The 22,180-nt window shown below is 41.2% G+C and overlaps 1 protein-coding gene across 3 annotated transcripts in view; it reads left to right on the top strand.

Moving 5' to 3' along the window:
* The window catches only part of LOC137653558 (centromere-associated protein E-like), an 892,913-nt gene that overhangs the window by 825,340 nt on the left and 45,393 nt on the right, over positions 1 to 22,180 (top strand). For all 3 annotated transcript variants that reach the window (XM_068387057.1, XM_068387056.1, XM_068387055.1), the window contains 2 exons: positions 2,358 to 2,440; positions 2,611 to 2,721. In XM_068387057.1, coding sequence (XP_068243158.1) covers positions 2,358 to 2,440; positions 2,611 to 2,721 — 194 coding nt within the window. The remainder of the gene's footprint in view (positions 1 to 2,357; positions 2,441 to 2,610; positions 2,722 to 22,180) is intronic.

Below are 22,180 nucleotides of genomic sequence, written 5' to 3'. Positions count from 1 at the left end.
TTCGCTTCGCTCAAAATCCGTTTTTTGTGCCTTACATATAAGGCTGGGATAGCCAGACAAGTCATCATGAACCTTTGGTTGGAATCCTCTTTAACTTCAATTCTCATTTTTCTACATTAGTACAGGCAAAGATGTTTTAAAGGCCTTTTCTTTAATTTTTCTTCTTCTTCCTGTGAAGCTTTTCCCACTTTGCAGGGTCGCTATTCCTTGAAAGCCGTTAAAAATTTTTCTTCCTCCGATGTCCTCCACTGTGAGATCCTCTTCCATATCCGCTTTTACACTCCATTCACCTTCTCTTTGGTCTCCCCCTCCCCCTCCTACCTGGCACATCCATCTCCAATGACCTCCTCCCAACATACTCCTGGTCTCTCCTCATTACTTAAAAAAACCAGTGGAGTCTCTTTTCTTGGATTTTCTTTGACACCTCTGTAACCTTAGTTGTTCCCTGTACCAAGTCATTCTTAACCCTATCCAGTCTCATGATCCCAGCCATCCATCCTAGCATTCTCATCCTTGCAACATCCATTTTCTTCTCAAAGGTCTTTTTTCATGGGCTAGGTCTTTGCACCATGTCATGGTAGGTCTCACTACAGTTTTATGTACCTTTCCATTTAACTTTACATGTATCCTTCGATCCCCCAGTACTCCCTACACTTTTCCAGTCATTCCATCCTACTTGAATTCTACTGTTTACTTCCTTTTGGAACTCTGCTGTTTCCTCAACATATGACCCTAGGTCATTTAATTTTCCTGTCCTGTTTACTATTTCTCCCAAAAATTTTATGCCACTCTGTTGATTCTGCGGATTGCAACACATATACCCTGTGTTTGTTCTACTGATCTTTAGCCCTTTTCTTTCCAATTCCTCTCTTCATCTCTCCTGCTTCCCCTCCAATCCTCCTTTGGTTTCATCACATAGAACTATATCATCTGCAAACAGCATAGTCCATGGTGACTATTCACTTACTCTTTCAGTAATTATATTCATTACTACATTAAACAAGTAGGGCCTTAATGATAACCCCTGGTGTAATCCAAACCCCACTTCAAACGTCTGCCAAACCAACACTCGTTCTTACTTGTGTGCTTACTCTTTCATACATGTCTCTGATCAGTCTAACATGTTTTTTCTGGTGTTCCCTTCTCTCTCAGACATCTTCATCTCTCCTGCTGTGAAACTATATCATAAGCCTTTTCTAAGTCAATAAATACTGTATGTAATTCCTTTTGGCCTTCTATATAGTTTTCCATCAATTGTCTTAGTGCAAACATTGCATCCATTGTGCTTCTGCCTGGCATGAATCCAAACTGCTCCCCTCCAATCTTGGTCTCTTTCCTTATCCTATGCTCTATAATCATTTCCACAAAACATCATAGTATGTGGAAGGAGTTTGATTGCCCTATAATTATTACAATTTTGTACATAACCTCTCTTTAATATGGGTATTAAAAAGCTATTCCTCCACATTCTGGGCATCTTATCTTTCTGATGTACTGTATCTTTTTTAACAGATCTGACAGCATGTCAATTCCAAATTTCCCCAACCATTTCCATATTTCCACTAATATCTCATCTGGTCCCGTAGCTTTTCCATTTTTCATCTTGCTAAGGGCAACACCAACTTCTTCACTATCTATATCTCTTACCATTGCTACAACCATGGTTAATTATGAATTAAGTTATATATTTGAGTAATTGGGTTGTAATGAAACACTTTTATACAACAAACCATTTTATATTGGATAAACTAATTAATCATAAATAAGTACTCTTCTCCGTATCAAGTTTGCGCATAGCTTTTCATCATGCAAGAAATAAAAAGACAAATGGATGATATTTTTTGGAATCTTCATGTGGCATAGAAATCCAAATTGAGTTTGGTCAAGAATTTATAGTTTATGATTTAAAGTGTTTGCAAAGAAAAATAATATTCCATGGACAGCTCTTCATCTTTTCCGCAGACTAAGTTACTTTGATCTAAATTTTTTTACAGTACAGTATTAAGATGTTGAAACTGAATGTTGGAAGCTTCAATGCTTCACTGGTTGAATATAAAAGTCAGTGGAGTGATTTGTTTATTTAGGCTTAGGAATATACTATGCTGTCTTTTAAAAATGCTTTAGCTATTTCACCTGCTACCATTTTTGGCAATGTTTAGGTTGCTTATCTTAGTGGGCCTTAATCACTTGATAGTTAGCATAAGTTGAACTGTTTTTATATGCAATGTAAAAAGTTATCAAAGATATATGAAATATGCAGAATTTTAAATGTAGTGTTTTTTTTTTTTTAATTAAGAGATATAAAGTTTTCAAATACAAAATAACTGTTACCATAAACATTTTTTGTGCTCTTCCAGCCTTCGGTCAGTGGTAATATCAGTGGTATACCACCTTCCAGGCAAGTTTGTTCACAACTTGGGCAGCCAGTAAATGATAGTGGGTAAGCTGAAAATAAAGTTTTCTTTGATTAAAATGAACTTTTAGTTCACCACATTAGTATGTAAACTCTGTATGATTTCATCATAAGCTGTGATGTCAGAATTTGTTGTTTTCTTTTGATATGTAAGGATCATAAATATGTCATCAAATTGATATATGTATTTATTTCAGAGAAACTCGCTCTGATACTGTAACAACAACAACTTTAGAAAATGATGATATAGCTGCATATAAAAGATTAATTGGAATTTGCAAGCAACATATGGGAAAGGAGTATACTTTGTAAGTATAACTTTACTTGAACATTTTTTAACATGCTGAATAGTAAGAACAGAATGGGATTCTTACATTTTTATTTTCATGAGATGTTAATTTTTTTACAGTATGATTATAAGTATGCTTGATAATTAACCATGTGGTTTGAATGGTATTTATGATATTGTTAGAAGAGCCCTTTAGATACCTGATTGTGCAAGAATACTTGGTGATCTCTGATAAATGCTGCTGTTGGCACACTGACCAACTGCATTTTTTGTCAAGACGTGAATCGAGGGCTGTTGGTCCGCTTGGACATGGAATTGCTGTCCCTAGAACATGTGTCTGACATATAGAATAACATGGCAGACTACCAGTAATTCTGTGTTGAAGGTGAAGTATTTCTGTTCAGCTGGAGATAACTTCTTGCTGAAAATAGCGATCGGTGGCTGTTGTCAATATCCTGATTGCTTACTGCACCCATTGCTTTGCTACTTGCATACGAAGTCACTGTAAGGGACCTATTGGAAAGAGGAAATGCTAGCATTGCACAAGAACTATGGGTTTTTTTGGGTGTTTCTTGCTTATTTGACCAGCATATTTTGGGTTTTCCTTTCAAGCATTCATTTAAGGGAGATATGATTGTAGCCAGGTTGGGTATAAAACCCAGATAGTAATTAATCATGCCAGAAAATTCTTGCTATGATTTAATGTTTCCTGGCCATGGGAAATCAGCAACAGCTTAGACCTTCATCAGGAGAGGTTTGACACCTTTGGAACTTGTTCGATTACAAAAATTCTACCATATTTTTTGCACATTCACGTTTATCATGTTGGAAAATTACTATTTTCTCTGACCTTCTCAAGGATATGTTTTACATTCATGATGTGCTGTTTAAACATATTTGGAGCAGAAAATCAGGATGATGTTGACATAAACAATGCAACAGGGTAATTATCTGAGGATGTCATTCATAAGGCTTTGAAAGGTACTACCTACATTTTGAAAGCAAAAATATGTGCAATTAAAAGTATATGTTCCAAAGGGGGTGATGATTGTTTTCTTTTCTATGTCCTCTTTTGTTATTAGGACTTCATACCTCTAAAGGCGATAGGTATTTTAGAATATTCTTCCCCCTTCGAATTAGTTAGTTATGTCTGTGATGTTAGGTAGGGAGTAACTGTCTGGTAGTGTTTAGATGTTAAGTCACTGGTAGTACCCACAAGGCCGTCCTGTGCCATCTCCTTAAGGCACCATGTGGAGAGGAAATACCCAAGGTCTGGTGGCTATCTGGCACATTCCTGCCTGTTCCATATCTTGGAATAATTGCTTTGTGGTGAGAGATTTCTGGTCCCGGCTTGAAGCTTGTTGCCACCCTTGGACTGATGGGGCTTCTCTCTGAATGAGATGTTTTTTGGATATGTCGACCAGCATGCTGTTTGCCTTTAGGATATCTAATCCGATTACTGTAGTATAAAGTTGGGTCTAGGGGTCATAATTACAGTGTTTTTAATTAGGAGTTTTGAATGTTCACTGCACCTTATAGCTCAGTTCTACTCGTAGTCTCAAATTTTTTAATTACTTTAGATTGTTTTGCAGCTAAACTAGTTGCTCTATTATAGTCAAACCAGGTGGTGGCCGCTGAAAAGAGCTCTTTGCTAGACCTTATCGTGTCCGAGCGTAAACACTCAGTTCACTTTTCCTTCAAGGGAGCTTTCTTTAGACACAAGTTGAAAACCTTTGAATACAACAATAAAGGCAGAATAAGAGATTAACACTAATACAGGTATAAGCATCCTATTTTCCCTCACCCTTTCTTTACAACTGTACTTACTGGGATAAAATAACCTTAAATAACATCAACATCTTATATATATACACACACACACACACACACACATATATATATATATATATATATATATATATATATATATATATATATATATATCTCAAAACTGACATCTAAGCATAAACCATGCTTGAAATGAGCTTGAAAGAGTTATTTAAAGAAAAGACTTTTTAAATCTCTTTATTTGCTCTGTCCTTGTCAAATATTTATTTTTCACAACCAATATTTTTGTGTTTGCGGTCTTCCTGTCACATTCGTCAATCAATGGTCTTTCAGCTTATAAGATTATAATTTCTTGAAGGAAAGTCAATTTAATTTCTATCTCTCTCTCTCTCTCTCTCTCTCTCTCTCTCTCTCTCTCTCTCTCTCTCTCTCTCTCTCTCTCTCTCTCTCTCTCTCTCTCTCTATATATATATATATATATATATATATATATATATATATATATATATATATATATATGTATATATATATATATATATAATCGCTCAAAAATCTATTTTTGGGTGAGATGGTCATGTCGTCCTGATGGAAGGTTCCTATGGGTAGCATTCTTAGGGATATTTGGCTACAGTGATATTCCCAGAGAATTGACCTTTAGGTCTCCAGAATTCTAACTCCTGGTGCGAATATCCTTAAAAATTTCTCTTAAGGATATCGCATAATATCAGGGGACGTATATCTTGATACGACACATAGCAATCTTCACCCTGGTGCTACAGATATAGTAGTTTCGGGAGGGATCTTTCCTAAGCCTTTTCTATAGAAAAGGAGGGCGGATCCATCAGGACGACATGGCCATCTCGCCCAAAAATAGATTTTTCGCTTCGCTCAAAATCCGTTTTTTGGGCTCAAGCCATGTCGTCCTGATGGAAGTTTACCAGAGAATTATTAGAAAGTACTGTATCTGTGGATTTTCATAGGTGCCTTAACCTTGGGACAATTTTTCTATGGTCATCCGGACCATTGAGACAAATAACGTTATCGTTATTCGTCATTAACACTAATCATGAACAATGTTAGTGCTTCCTGCCCTCTGCAGGGAAGAGTCATACTAGACAGTAGAAAATGGGTCTCAAGGTTTGCATATATTGTATGAACAAACATAAGTATCAACTAGATATACAAAAGTCTCACGGTTTGTATATGTTGTTGGAACAACTAAGTATCAACTATATCCATTGTTTGTAAGCATACAATAATATGAGGTTTACTTAGCTAAATAAGTAAGAGAACTCTGGCTAATTACAGGGCGAAATAAGATGCAATTACACTCTAATAGACATTTATTTTGAATAAATGACGTATACAGAAAATATTTTTCTCCCTGAAAGGGAAGAAATGATGAGTGCCACTCTAAATTTGAAAATTTTGATAAAAATTTCTAATATAATATTCTGTAAATGTTGTATACTATCAACAGTGTACTATGTACACACGGCACAAGTGTTATCTGTATAATTCCACACCTGAGATTTTGAACAGTCTTAGTGTCACCATGGTGACACCCACTTAAAAGGTATCGCACTGGAAGTGTCAACACCTTTTCACCCAATTGATAGTCCCAATCAATTAACTGTTCATCGCAGCACTAGACGACAGGTTTTAATACACTACCGGCCGCCACCACGCAATGCTTCAGTTCGTGGACTTGCTTTGCGTAGTGTTTCTAGAACACTCTGACTCCCTTCCAGTATATGAGCAAAGACACTCAAAGTCCATATACTGAAAAAAGTTCCGTGATGAAGCAATTTTTCTTGGATCATGACCTGCGGGTGTACTGTCAGGATCCGCTCTGCGAATGAAGTGGGTGAGCTTCGCACTCAGTTGTTTTAGGGATAAGTTTGATCTTGAAGTTTCTCCTTTGAAGAGCTGTCCTCCCCTGAAGTCTGAAGTTCTACGAAGATAGACCCTTAGACACTCTACTGGACACAGAGAGACATCTTCCTTTAGAGGGCAGATCCTCCAGGGACCCCATCTCTTAGTGGGTAGCTTGTTCTTGGCGAGAAAGGCTGGATCAGGATAGAGATTCAGTTCTCCCACTTCTGTGAACTGAATATGGCCCTCATTTCTTGATAGGGCTACTATTTCACTAACTCTAGCCCCTGAGGCTATAGCGAACAGGAAAATAACCTTCTGGGTTAGATCCTTGAGAGAACAATCTTCATTGTTCACAGATGAATCTTAATGTAGGACCTTGTCCAAAGACCATGAAATGGGCTTCGGAGGAGCTGCAGGCCTAAGTCTAGCGCATGCCTTCAGGATCTTGTTCAAGAGTTCGTTCGTCAGGTTCACTTGAAAGGCGTATAGAAGAGGTCTAGTCAGGGCTGACTTGCACGTAGTTATCGTGTTGGCTGCCAGACCTTGTTCATGAAGGTGGATAAAGAAGGACAGACAGAAGTCTATTGAAATTTCTTTCAGTCCTTTTGCTTTTACAAAAGCAACCCACTTTTTCCAAGACGATTCATATTGTCTCTAGTTGACTTAGACTTGTATTCTTCTAAGAAGTCTATACTGCCTTTGAGATCCCAAATCATTTCTTAACCACTAAGGTGAGAAAATCATGAAATGAAGGTCTTGGGTTCTCTGTGATGAAGCGAAGACAGCCGACTTCTGAACCCGTTGAGATAGTGCTGGGTTCGGTACAAGGACCAGCCTCAGCCTCAATTCCATTACTAGAGGGAACCAGTTGCTCTTGGGCCCACGTGGGGGCCACTAGAGCTGCCGTTCTCTGAAAAGATCTCAGCTTGTTGGGGACCTTCAGCAGGAGATTGGATGGAAGGAACAGGAAATTCCGGGTCCATTCATTCCAAACTAGGGACATGGCGTCCGTTATTTCCTCTTGAGGGTCCTCGTATGGGGCTACATATTGAGGTAGTTTCTTGATGTCGCTCGTCGTGAAGAGGTCGATCTGCAGTTCCGGCACTTGTTCCAAGATGGAGGAGAATGAGTCTGCGTCTGGGGACCATTCTGGCTTTATCGGCTTGAGCCTGAATAGAGCATCCGCTGTCACATTGCGGAACCTTTGTAAGTGAACTGCTGATAGGTGCCATCTCTCTGGACAAAGGATGACTAATATCACATGGTTGATATGGGACGATCTTGAGCCTTGTCGGTTCAGACATCTCCCTATCACTTCGCTGTCCAAGATCAGCCTGATGTGGTCTGATCTGCGAGGGGAGAGTTTTCCCAACGTCAAGAGGACTGCCATGGCTTCCAAAATGTTGATGAGAAAGGCCTTGAACAGAGAGGACCAAGTCCCTTGGACTTCCCTTTGATGGGAGTGAACTCCCCATTCTTCCGTCGAGGCATCCATGTGGATAGTCATCGACGGCAGAGCTAGTTGCAAGGGCACGGTCCTCATTAGGCTGTTTGCCTTCGACCATGGGTTGAAAAGTGATCGTAGTACAGTGAACCCTCGCTACTTCGCGGTTCGACAATCGCGGATTCACCACTTCGCGGGGTTTTCCCATAACCCATATATATATACATATCGCGGATTTTCCGGAAAATTCGAAAATACCGCGAAATCTGAAGACAACCAAATACGATATTTTGTTACCTGTAATTCCATTAATACTGTAATTAGTAATATCTGCTCTTACTGATTGTTCATTGCATTACATATGATATATAATTCAGCACAGAAAGAAATAAAACACGAAAAGAGAATGTGATCATACTATAATTCAGTACGTAGTAAAATTAAATCGAACATGAAACGCAAATCAGATGCAGTCATACCATATTAGAATGGTGTGTACTGTAATGGATGTGCTTCTTTTCCATGAATCTTTTGTATGTATACGTACGTAGTACAGTACTGCATCCAATAATATTCTTTGTTGCAAAAATCACATTTCGAATAAGCGTACGAGAGAGAGAGAGAGAGAGAGAGAGAGAGAGAGAGAGAGAGAGAGAGAGAGAGAGAGAGAGAGAGAGAGGCGTAAAATAGCGTACGTAAATTTTTATTATTGTTATTATTATTATTATTGTTGTTGTTGTTAATAAAATTATTATTGTTATTATTATTATCATTATTATTATTATTATTACTGTACAGTATTATTATCATTATTTATTATTATTACGGTATTGTACTTAATCTACGTACGTTCAGTATGCGCGGGGCATCTTCTATGAGTAACCAATGCATCATAGTACTGTAAGACGGGTTGTGATTGGTTCAAGCGCTGATAGATGACGAATCAGAACTCAAGTTTTGTTATTTAGCCTGTGATTGGTGTTTTGCCCGCATCTTCTACCCGCAGCATCAAAGTTCTCGCGGGGCTGGATCGTTCACTTTCTCTTTCCGCGTATCGCTGAGTAGACGTTCTTAAGTTTGTGAAGTTTAATCTGTGCTGTGTGCGACTGTTTTAAGTTGAACTTTTTGTTGAACTTTCTGTTAAATCCTACTGTACAATGGCTCCCAAGCGTTCTGCTTCTAGTAAGGCTGGTAGTGAGCCTAAACGCCACCGAAGGATGATGACGATAGCTGAGAAGGTTACGCTTCTCGACATGTTAAAAGATGGTAGAAGTTACGCGGCCGCCGGCCGCCATTTTGGCATCAACGAATCCACCGTTCGCTATATCAAAAAGGACGAGGCGAACATTAGAAAGACGGCTGCAATCACCTTTAGCAGTAATAAAACGATCGTACGCATGGAAGGTGCTTTAGCTGTGTGGATTGCCGACTGCCGGAAGAAGAACATAGCCTTGGATACGAACACCATCCAAACAAAGGCTTTGAGTTTATATGAGAATTTTGCTGCAAAGGAACCTAAAGACGACGACGGCAACCATGCTGAAGATGATGATGATGCAGATGATCCTCAACCAGGGACATCCACTGATTCCCAGCCTCAGAAACGTTTTTCCGCAAGCAAAGGATGGTTCGCGAAGTTTCAGAAACGCTTCGCCCTGAAAAGCGTTTCCCTGCATGGGGAGTCTGCTTCCGCTGACACTGCCGCTGCTGAAACTTACGTGAACAAGACGTTCAAGAATATTATCGCCGAAGGTGGATACAAGCCGGAACAAGTCTTTAATATGGATGAGACTGGCTTGTTTTGGAAGAGAATGCCGTCGCGAACTTTCCTGTTCAAAGAGGAAGCCAAAGCCTCTGGCTTTAAGGCATTCAAGGATCGCGTTACCCTCGTGATGTGTGGCAATGCTGCTGGATTTTTGTTAAAGCCGGGGCTTATTTATAAGTCGAAAAATCCTCGCGCTTTGAAAAATAAAAATAAGAATCTCCTTCCCGTGTACTGGATGCATAATCAAAAAGCATGGATTACGAAGATGCTGACCTCCAACTGGTTCCACCAGTGTTTCATCCTGCAAGTCCATGAATATCTCTTAGAGAAGGGCTTGCCATTCAAGATCCTTCTCCTTATGGATAACGCTGGTGGACACGCAACTGACCTGTCGCGTGAGGGCGTTCAGGTTGAGTTCCTGCCACCCAACACCACGTCATTAATTCAACCGATGGACCAGGGGGTTATCAGGGCGTTCAAGGCCCTCTACACGAAGAATACCTTGGCGGACCTCGTTGCGTGTGTGGATGCTGCCCAAGATGACGAGGATGAAGATTTCAACTTGAAGGCGTACTGGCGGCAGTACACCATAGCCACGTGCCTGCAGAATATTCAGAAGGCACTTCAAGAGATGAAACCTGCAACCGTGAATGCGAGCTGGAAGAAGCTGTGGCCCGATATTGTTTACGACGACAAGGGATTTACTCCGTCGGAAATCCAACACTCTGCAATACGGAAATCTGTGCAGTTGGCTGCCATAATTGGAGGTGACGGGTTTGGCGACATGACGACTGAAGACGTCGACGAGTTGTTGGACTGCCATTCCCAGCCCCTAACTGACGCAGACCTCGAAGACCTGACGAAATCGGCAAGTGAGGAAGAGAGTGATACCCAGGAAGAGACCCAAGAAAATGTCGAAGAAACGGGCTTAACATTAGAACGGCTTGCCAAGTTCTGCAACCATATCAAGGAGGCGAAAGAAATGTTACAAGAGTGGGACGAGGATATGGTTCGCTCGATGCAATTCTCCAACAAGGTCGATGACATCATGACTCCCTACAGGATGCTCTTGGATCGAAAAAAGAAGCAGATGCAACAACTTCCGATCACAATGTTCTTCCAGCCTCGCAAAAAAGAGCCAGTTCCTCCTGCTAGTACGCCTTCGGAAGAAATTGAAGAAGTTTCCCAGGAAGAAGTTGAAGAGGTGTCCCAGGAAAAGACACCTCCGTCTGAAGAGACGTAAAATACTATCATTGACTGCACAGTAGAACACATCATCAGCTTCATCATCATCATTTCTACTGTGCAGCAAATTCATCGCCATCACCATTCAAGTTTTTCTTCAACTTCTTTCGTGGTGAGTACAGTAACAATCTTTATTTTTTACTTTAATATTCTTACTGCCTGTTTTATAGTTTAGTAATGTACGTACTGTATGCATTAAGTTAAAGGGAAGGTTTTAAAAGTCTACATGTTGTAACCTATCATATTTTTTTTGTTTAAAATTTACATTTACGTACGTAAAACAATCTCTCTCTCTCTCTCTCTCTCTCTCTCTCTCTCTCTCTCTCTCTCTCTCTCTCTCTCTCTCTCTCTCTCATAAATTGTTTTCCTGCTTTGCTACGTACAAGTACTGTATAATTTATATTTGTAAGGTAACATATTTTGTAAATGCTTTTACTGTAAATACTGTATGTACTGTATCATTATTTATCACTATCATCATGCGCGTTAAATGCCTTGTTTGTTCTGAGCGTGGTTGTTTACTGAGCGTACACGCCGTCGTTTCAGGCGGCGTCATAAAGAAAAAGATTTCATTTGGAAGTCCTAAGAAAAATACGTAAACTAAAACATTGGTAATAAAAAAATCAACATACAGTACTGTATAATCAATATAATCGATGCAAAAACTAACCTATACATATATGTGTACACTAAATGAGTTTGTTTCTTCATTATGATCAGAGATGAACGTAAACAAAACATTGGTTGCCATTTTTTATCGTGCTTTTTAGGTGTTTAGGAAACGCATGATATAAAATCGCCTTTAATATTTGTGCCTGTTTTAGTTTAGGGTGCTGTAGTACATGCATTAAGTGTTCTGTACATTAAAGGGTGGTTTGTTAACAGTACTACGTACAAGGGAAGGTTTTAAAAGTCCGAATATACATGTTAAATAAATAGGTAAATATGATGTCACTACTTCGCGGATTTTCACCTATCGCGCCCGCGTCTGGAACCTATCTACCGCGATAAACGAGGGTTCACTGTAAGGCCGGTATCGGTCATTTTAGATCTCTTTGAGCATTTGAAGCGTATCTTCTCCAGACTCCTGACGCATCTTTCAGCTGTGCTCTTATCACTGGGTCTGTTACCGCTGCGAACTGGAGAGAGCCCAGTACTCTTTTCTGTTGGCGTCTTGAAATCCTGTCAGATTACAGTAGTCTCTTGACAGACCCTGCGATCTCCCTCCTCTTCCCTGAGGGAATGGAGAGACGATGTGACCTCAGGTTCCAATGGCTTTCCAGCCATTGAAACCCTTCAGCTGGAGAGAGTCGAGACTTCTTGAAGTTGATCTTGCTTGCATCCCGGATGTTCTAGGAACTGGATCACTTCTTTGGATGCTTGCAGACAAGCCATTTCGGATGCTGCCCGCACCAGCCCGTCGTCCAGGTACGCTGCTACCTGAACACCTTCTAGGTGTAGTTGTTGCGCGACTTCGTCTGTAAGTTTCATGAAGATACTTGGGACTATGTTTAGTCCGAAGGGTATGGTTCCTAGAACATACTTTATCTTCTGTAACTTGAATCCTAGGTAAGAGGAGAGGGGGCGACTGACTAGAAGGTGCCAATAGGCATCTGTCAACTCTATCGAGACTGTGAACGCCTCTTTTTGTAACAGGGTCCTTATGTATTAACATACTGAACTTGCTGCCTTTTATGAACTTTTTGAGTGGTGACAAGTCCAGAATGACTCTAAGTTTTCCTGAGTCCTTCTTGGGAACACAAAACAGCCTTCCCTAGAATTTGATGGACTTTGCTTTTCTTATAACCTGTATGCTCAAGAGCTCTAGTGTATATTCTTCTAATGCGGTGGTGAAGTGTTGGAAGAATTGAGGAAATGATGGTGGAGACTTGTTCCGTTTCCATCCTAGTCCAATCTTGATTAGGTCGTGGGCCCAAGGATCGAAGGTCCAACGATCCTGAAATTGTTGGAACCTCCCTCCTACCGGAAGCGTGTCCTTGCTTCGATTGATCGGATGGTTTACCTCCTCGACCGCATCCTCCCCTACCTCTTGAGGGATGTCTAGAGGAGCCCCGTCTGGATCCTTTACCTTTCAACCGAAAGGTAGTGGTCTGCCTCTCAAACCCAGGGTTGAATGCTGGTGACTGGGCAACCAGCTGTTGAGGCACCACTTGGAAGGTGGTCTGTGTTTGGGCCACCACTTGGGGCACCGCGGTCATAGTAACTGTGGGTTGTTGTTGAGCAGGCCAAGGGGGAAATCTAGACTTCTCTGTCTTCCTTTTAGGTTGGGGACCCGCATCTGGGGAAGACTTCCTCTTTTAAGAGATGCCCCACTTCTGGAGAAGGTTCCTATTCTCCGTGATGGCTTTCTCGACTACCTCTTTGACTACTTCGTTCGGGAAGATATCAGCTTCCTGGGTTCATGTTTCACTGTTGCAGCAGCGAACACGAACTCTCTACAGGCTCTCTTAGCTTTCATGAAAGCATACAGGTCCTTTGCCAGGGTGGCCATATGCATTTTGGCCAGGACCATGAGCATGTCTGGGGTACTTCATTGGCCTACACACAACTCTATGCAGTTTTGTAGGGATAACGATGCCGCAAGTCTCTCCTTTGTCTCTTGTTCCTTACACAAGAGAAAGTCAGAAAGTTTAGGTCGGTTCTCGCTAAACTGTCGTCCAGTGATGTCTGCGTCTAGTTTCCCTACTGAGAAGGTTAGGTGGACTTCCTTCCATTCCTTCTCTTTCATGGGCAAGGCTAATGATAGAGGCCTGCACTCTTCTAGCGCAAGGCATGGTTTGCCTGCCTCCACTGCCTTTGCAACAGATTTAAATGCCTTCAGCGTAAAGTGGAAGGCCATTGAAGCAAGAGCAAGAAAGGTAGGGTGTTTCTTGCTCAAGGCGGACACTTTCGAAACCAAATAGCCCGCCTTTCTCAGGCTACTTGACAAGAGAGCCTGTGCCTTATCGTGGTAAAAAATCATGACCTCCTTCGGTTCTGTCTCCTCTTTTGGCATCGGTTCATGCTTCAGTCGAATGAAGCAATCAAGGTAAGCGTTAAAGCTTGGCCAAAACTGGATGTCGTCTAAGGGGGCAGCTCCCATCTTCTCTGAGATGTAGTGTTTGCCATTCGTAATCGTCATAAACTCCGCATACCTCCAGGGATTGGTTTTGGAGCAGGTTGGGAGGTGTTGGACTCTGGGTTGCTTGTATGACCCTGGGGAGGCGATAAGTGGAGCTTTAAAGAGCTCTTTCTCAAATTTCGCTTCCTTTGCTTCGCCTCGTTTGCGAATTTTCTCCATTAAATCCATAAGATGGGCCAGTGCCTGGCTCATGTTGTCCAATGGAGGGGTAGAAGCTGAAGATGTCGAGGGTAACGGCTCCGGTGCCGGCACAGACGGAAGGAACTCTGACTCGACATCATCATCTTCTTCCGGAGGTAGAGTAGACTCCTCCTTGGCAATCTGGACGCAGGGAGGTCCGAGTCGTGCTTAGGGCACAACCATTTCACTACCCGCTTTCAGGAACAGCAAGCTACGCAACCTATCGTTAGGTAGGTATGGTCCCGAAGATTTCTTCTAGAACCCTCTTACCCACTTGCGCAGCTTTTCACGTGCCGTATCCCTCGACTCCGCTGACTTGGTGTTGTCGAAACCTTTGGTCACCAAGGTCCGGCAGATATTGCAGACTTTGGGGTCCCAATCATGCAGGGATTCGGTAATTATGGTGCAGGGGGCATGAGACCTGCACACTTTCTGACCAAAGAAGTTGCTGCTCCTAAGGTTGCAGAAGATCGCATCGCATTTCATCTGGGGTTCCTCCTTTAAAAAAAGGAAAATAAAATGAGTATGCAATTGTTTATCTCACATGATAAACAGATATGCAAATATTTTAATCATTATAGCTTAGGATAGTAAGCGAGAAAGAAATTGGGAAAGACACATACTTGTGTATCCCTTCCAGCCAATTGCTGTGACCTCCCCCCAGTATTAAAGATATAGAGTTTCCTCTATCAGGGCAACTCAAAAGAGAAGGGTTCTAACCTCTAGGGATAGAAAAAGTGTACACTGCCACTGACCCTTCTTAATATTTAATATTGTGGGGTAAGTATTAACTTATTTCCAATCAGAGTACTGAAGGAATTCTATTCTTTCAATATAGGATTGGTCTCAGCAAAAGACTGTACAAGGATACACAAGGTATGTTGGAAATAACTACTGTATAATATATACTATAGTTTTCTGTTTGCAGTATATACTATACAGTAAATATACTGGCTACTGTATAATCATATACTGTAGTTCAGAAAGACACATACTTGTGTATCCCTCCCAGCCAATTGCTGTGACCTCCCCTTCCAATATTAAAACTATAGAGCTTCCTGATCAGGGAAAACTCAAAATAGATGGGTTCTAACCTCTAGGGATAGAAAAGTGTACTACCACTGACCCCTCTAAACTATTTAATATTGTAGGGTAAGTTATTAACTGATTTCTAATCAGAGTATTGAAGGAATTCTACCGTATAATCATATACTGTAGTTCAGCCGGCATGTTGCCAGCAGGGCTAGCACCTGGCGGCACAGTCCGTGCCGGCTGGGTAATACCTGGCGGTACTGGTCCAGTCGGCATACTGCCGACCGAGTAAGTACCTGACGGCACCGGCCTAGCCGACATGCTGCCAGCTGAGTTAGTCCCTCGCGGCACTAGCTGACAGAGAGAGAAACCATGGAGTGAAGGGCTGCCTTATTAAAATGTATGTTTACCATAAATAAGAGTGTAAGTATATAACCTTACTGCCTTCCTCCAGAATGAGGGTTCAAATGGAATTGAGAATGCATCATTCAGGCTTCCATCCAGCCGCAAGATCCGTTGCCGGCATTGCCGGTTTCAGGAATGTGGATGGTAGTCCAAGGGAGGACTGAAGAACCTTCAGCTGCAGAAGGGTCTCCCACCGGCAGCCGTCATAGCCGGCACAACCTTCCCGGAGCCTTGTGTCCATAAGGGAAAGACTGAGTGACTAAACAGCTGCCTATGTAGGAGCCCAGCTGGCACCGCAACCCACCCGCAAGCGGTGAGATTGCAGGACAACGGCCACAGGATTGCGATGGCTAAGTCATCAATAAGGGACAGAGAGGGGAAGGGAAAAGGGTCTTGTATCAAGTGTAGAAGAAGGCGGCAGGATTGCCGCCACTTCCACACAAGAGTGAAACAAGGGATTTTGACGAAGGAAAATTCTATTTCTGGGCGAGAGACCCGTGCCGCCCAGTGAAATGCTCTTTTAACATCATTTCTAAGGTAAAAACTGCCATGAATCTACCAGAGAAAAAAGGGATTTTGATGAAGGAAAAATCTATTTCTGGGGAGAGACCTGTGACGCCGGGTGAAAAGGGTCCTTCTTTACACTTTTCTGATATAAACCTTCCAAATATACCAGAGAAAGATAAAAGCATGGAATGCAGAGGTTACTACCCACGCGCGAGCACCTTGTGGGTGTCGTGTATAAAGCAGGGGCGCGTGAAAGCCACTTTTCACAGGCTGTCTTCCATTTAGCTAATTCCTTCGTCAAAAGGGATGGGCCGATACAGAGGCACCAGCCACGCTACCAGAACCACGCCACTGACGTCCGACGCGAGCGCCATCTGAACAACATCCTTCTGTATTGAACATGAATGCTTGGAAAGGAAAGGGTGGGATCGTACAAAATAAAAGGGAAGGGTTTCACCGGGCGTCACAGGTCTCTCCCCAGAAATAGATTTTTCCTTCGTCAAAATCCCTTTTCTGGGTCAACCTGTGACGGCCGGTGAAAATGTACCAGAGAATGTCTTCCAAGCCCAATAATAAATAGTAACCTAATGAGGAGAGAGATAAATACCATGTAAGGAAAATAATATATTATATTAAGGTAAGTAAGCATAAATTATAAACTAGCCAAAGGACATAGTGAGTGTAAGGCTAAATAAACATGATAACAAAGAAGCCTAAATAAACATGAAAACAAGGAAGCCTCCGAGTATCAGAGCACAATATGCAACAAAACTGACATGGCTAAGAATAACCCTACACTAAAGTTACGGTAAACACAATAATAGTTAATAACCATAGGAACTAAAGATGTAATAAACTTAGGGCTAACGAACCACCAAAGAGAGCGGCGTCGTGGTGCGAGTGGCGGGTAGGAGGGAGAAGAGGAGAGATGGATGAAAGGAAGAACAAGAGATCAATGGGGAGAGATGAGGCTCCCAGCTGCAACCGTTGGGTATTTAAGGGCCTGTAAGTTCTTTAGATAGTGGCGTTTGAAAACCATAGGAGATTTCCAAACCGTGTACTTTTTAAGGTCATCAAAATCCATATTTTGGAAATAATTGATGGAGGTAGCTACTGACCGGATATCATGAGCATGGGGAAATGATTCCTGATTAGCCTGTTTAATGAAGTATAGGATTTGTTGCCTAATGCCTTGAATGGAAATAGTACCTCCTTGTTCTCTGATAAACAAGGGGCCAGACGAGCGGGTGGCAGTTCTAGCCAAAAAGGCCCTGAGAGTAGTGACTGGACATAGAGAAGTATCTTGGAGAAGAGGAATAATCTTCCAAGGGGACCACCTATTTTGTGGGTCCTCATTTTTTGCTAGGAAAGCTCTGTCTGGAGAAAGAAGTACTTCACCTGAAGGGAGGAAATCTATGTTTTCTGAGTTTCGTGAGAGAGCTGCTAGTTCTGAGATTCTAGCACCCGAGGCCAAAGCCGTTAGAAATAAAGTCTTCCTAAGAAGAGTGATATAGGAGCAGGATTCGTTGTCCGTGTCTGACGCAAGTTTGAGGACATCGTTCAGTGACCAAGAGACCTTTTGTGGACGAACCGAAGGTCGAAGCCTAGCACATGCTTTTGGAATAGATGAGAAATAGGAATCTGCCAGGTTAATGTTAAACCCAACAAGGAAGACCTTCTTCAAAGCTGACTTGATGGTGGTTATAGTGCTAGCTGCTAGGCCTTTGTCAAATATGGACCTAAAGAAGGAGATGGCTAAATTAGGAGTCATAAAAGTATGGTCTGAATTCTTTAAGAAATCTGCTAGTTTCTTAACGGCCGAATCATATTGACGAATTGTAGAGTCCCTTTTGTCTGATTCTATAAAGAGGACATTTTCGGGTCGATGTTCGCATCTCTACGAGCTGCAAACTTCATGAAGTCCACAAAGTTAGGGTTTTGGCTATCCTTGAGGAATCTGACACAGTCCGAGTTTGGACTACTTGGGTCAGTTTGGGGAATGGGATCCGGAAGGGACGGAGTTTCAACTCGAGGAGGAGAGGAAACCAACTGCTTTTTGGCCAGTGAGGTGCTACTAAAGCCACTGCCCCTTGGAAGGAGCGTAGTTTGTGTAAAACTTTCATTAGGAGATTCACTGGAGGGAATAGGTAAATCTTCTTCCAATGGTTCCAATCCAGGGTTAATGCATCCATGGCATAAGCCTGAGGGTCCAGGTTTGGGGTCGCATAACAGGGAAGTTTGTGATTCAGTTGAGTCGCGAATAGATCTACCTGGAGGCCCGGAACCAGCCTGAGTATCCACCGGAAGGAATTTATGTCTAGGGACCATTCTGATTCCAGTGGTTTCGTCCTGGATAGTGAGTCCGCTATCACATTCTGGACTCCTGCTAGGTGAGTTGCTGACAGGGACCAGTTCTTGTCTCCTGCCAAGGCAAAGATAGTGACCAGGATCTGATTCAGGTTGGGTGACTTGGATCCTCTGTTGATGCAGTGTACTACGGCTGTGCTGTCTGAGACTACTCTGATGTGGGATGACCTCGGAGGAGAGATTCTCTTCAGGGTCAAGAACACTGCCATGGCTTCGAGAACATTGATATGGAACTGTTTCATGGCGGGTGACCAAGAGCCCTGAAACATCTGATGTTGGGAGTAACCCTCCCCCAGCCACTCAGAGACGCGTCTGTATGAAGTGTCACTTGTGGAGGGGGGAATTGCAGAGGAACCGATTTGGAGAGGTTCCTCGGTTCGGACCATGGGCGTAGTCTCATTTTTAAGACAAAGGGGATCCTCGAGATCTTGTCTCTTAAAGGTATTGTAGCGCTCTTTCTCCAAACTCGATTGATGTCTTTGAGTTTGGCTTTTAATAGGAGATCTGTTACTGAGGCAAATTGGAGAAGGCCGAGGATTCTTTCTAAAGCTCTTCTGGAAACCTGTTTGTGTTTGAAAAAGTTCCTGATCTTGGAAGCTATCTCCCTTACCTTTTTGGGAGGAACAGAGAGCCTGTGCTTTGAAAGGTCCCACCGGATGCCTAAATATTCGAAGCGGCTTGATGGTTGTAGGCGAGACTTTTGGAGATTGACTTGGAATCCCAGTTTGGCGAGAAATTGAATTACCTTCGTCGTAGCTCTGTTGCATTCCCGGTTCGACCGAGCCCAAATGAGCCAATCGTCCAGATAGGCGATGATCTGTATCCCTTGGTTCCTGAGTTGCTCGAGCACTGTCTCTCCCAGTTTCGTGAATATCCTGGGAGCAATGCTGAGACCGAAGGGCATGACTTTGAACGCAAGGGCTTTTTTGCCTAGACGGAAGCCTAGGTAAGGAGAGAAGTTTCGAGCTACTGGCACATAATAATAGGCGTCGGTAAGATCGATAGAGGTGGTTTCAAAAACATAAACAGAATATAAATTTATAACAAGAGCAGCGAGAGCAGAGTAACAATAACTTTAATGTCAATATTGGATAAAGAAACTTTAAAATTAAAAATATTAGATTCTTTATTTATATTGAATAAATATTAAATATGGCAAAGCAATGGAACTCTGATGGCTGAAGTGGAATCCTCAATCACTAGTGACTGCCTGTGGTAGAACCCACTCAACTCTTGCCTGTTTTTGAAAACTATGGATTCTGCAAACCACGAAAAAATTTCCATCAAAAACCTAATGTAAAATTCATCTAAATTCCCTTTATAAACAATAATGAATAATATACAATATATCAACATCAAGTACAAATATACCAATACAACATTACATACAACTGAACTAGGTACCTAATAAATTTGCCAAGACCAGGAAGATAACTGAAGCCGATGATACTAGGCTACCTTCCAGCAAGCACAAGTAACCTAACCTAGTAACAAATGAAAAAATTAGGCTCACTAAAATCCTAAGTTAAGTGATATTAAATTACATATGAAAAAACAAACTCAGGAAAATAGAATCTGACACGGTATATCGATTTAAGCAAATTTGAACACCCACTAGGCTATTCTATGCACAAAACAATGATTTGAAATTAAGCTAGAAATAACACTAGTAATTTTATAATGAGCTTAAAATCCATAGAAAATTTATAATTAGGGTTGAAGACTTGAATAATTAATATTCATTTCAAATATTATAACCCCCTAACCAAAGTTGAACCATATGCCACAAAATCATAGGAAACTTACGGGGTTGGTAGGCCGTATCCTTAAAATCCCAATGCAAATTGAAGAGCAGCAGAAGATCCCATTGTTGAGAACTATGTATTCAGACATCTTGATATTGCACTCTTCATGGTAGCACTCGTGGTAAGCAATTGCAGGAGAGGTGGCTTTAAATTGAAGTGCTACTCCATCTTCATAGCACTTCTACACTCGAAGAAAATATTATCCAATATCCAATATGTCCAATGTGGCCAATATATCACCCATCTGCCTCCTCACACTTCCCTCATTACCAGTAGGTGAAAATTTTTTCCCAAGGATGATGGAATCAGGAACTGCAAATATTAAAATACAGCCAGCAGAGCCATCTATGGACTGAGCATATTATCCTTGAAACTCCCAGTATTTCTTTTTGATTTTGCTTTGTATGGCAAAAGGGGGGTTTCAAGGATGAAACAAATATGAACATAAATAAATATACATATACACAATTTTATAAATTTTCTACAGAATTAGTATATAAAATAATTCTTCTACACTCCAAAGGGGGGATTCGAATTTAGTCAAAATTCGAATGGTAAAGGTAATGTTACAAAATTAAGTAACATTCTAAGGAGAAAAAATAAAAATTACCAACACCCAAATATATACTACATACTAATTTCTCAACATATCTCTTGTTCTTGCCTCACTAATGACAGCAGCCTCTCTCTTTTTTCTTTGGTGTGTACTATTGTCCTCTTTAATACCTGCCTTTTCTTCACTGTCATTAGTCACAGGGGTTAAGAGAGGTATTACTGAAGTAACATGCCGTCTTACAGTTTCACGAGAAGCTCCCTTAAGCACAGCTATGTCAGTTACTTCATCCAAGTCATTTAATTTTACTTTTTTAACAATACCCATTGGGTAATTTGAAGGTTTCATGTGCGGTTCTTTTAACAGAACAATATAACCTATTTGAATTCTTTTATGTATCACTGGTTTATATCTGCTCCTTTCGTCTGTAGCTTGTGACACTAAGTGTGCTATAAATTCTGAATTATAAATGTTAATAAGTCGAGACCTCACATTTCTAAGTTTTTGATACTTGTCTAAAACTTTGCCAACATGATCATCTGCCGTCCAGTTCAGATCTTCATCTGGATTGCCCTGCAAGTCAGGAATAATGTTAATAGACAGCAATTCATGTCCATGAATTAATATTTCTGGTGTAATTGCATCAGGCACTTCATCTGTGATACTGTCTCTCAACCCTTCTTTGAAGGCAATAGGGCGCCTGTTAACTAAGTGAACGGTTTGCTCTACAAAAAACTCAAAATCACGGAAGTCTAACACATTATTTCTTAATGCTCCATAGATTAAACGCTTACTCATCTTAACACAAGTCTCAACAAGTCCTCCTAATTTGTTACATCCCTTTGGATACTGCTGAAACTTAATTGACTTTACACCATTTTCTTCAAAATATGCCTGACTCTCAGGATCACCCAGGAAATTAGTGACCACATTAGCTCCAGCTACCAACTGAGATCCAAGATCTGACAAGACTAGTTGAGGGATTCCATACTGATATGAATGCATTTGAAAAGCTCTTAAAAATTCTTTTGTAGTGAGATCTAAACAAATTTTTAAATTAATTGCCCTCGACCAGAGACAAGTTAAACATAGAACCCAAACTTTGCTCTTTTTACCATTAAGCTTAACGTTATACGGTCCAAAATGATCAATAAAAATATACCTGAATGGTATAGAGGGAGGGTCAATCCTAAAATCGCGATAGGCACTTTGATTGACCTTAACCGTTCTCTCTTTGAATCTCTTACAAATGACACATTCTTTGATGACCTTTTTTACTACTGAAAAGTAATGTGGAATCCAAAACTTTTTTCTCATCTCTGACAAAAGGGAATAAACACCAGCATGAGAGAATTTCTCATGAAAAT

The sequence above is a fragment of the Palaemon carinicauda genome, chromosome 14 (genome assembly GCF_036898095.1).
Source record: "Palaemon carinicauda isolate YSFRI2023 chromosome 14, ASM3689809v2, whole genome shotgun sequence".
NCBI classification, from domain to species: domain Eukaryota; kingdom Metazoa; phylum Arthropoda; class Malacostraca; order Decapoda; family Palaemonidae; genus Palaemon; species Palaemon carinicauda.
Note: the sequence above shows the minus strand (reverse complement) of the source record. Positions and strands in the feature narration are given on the sequence as shown.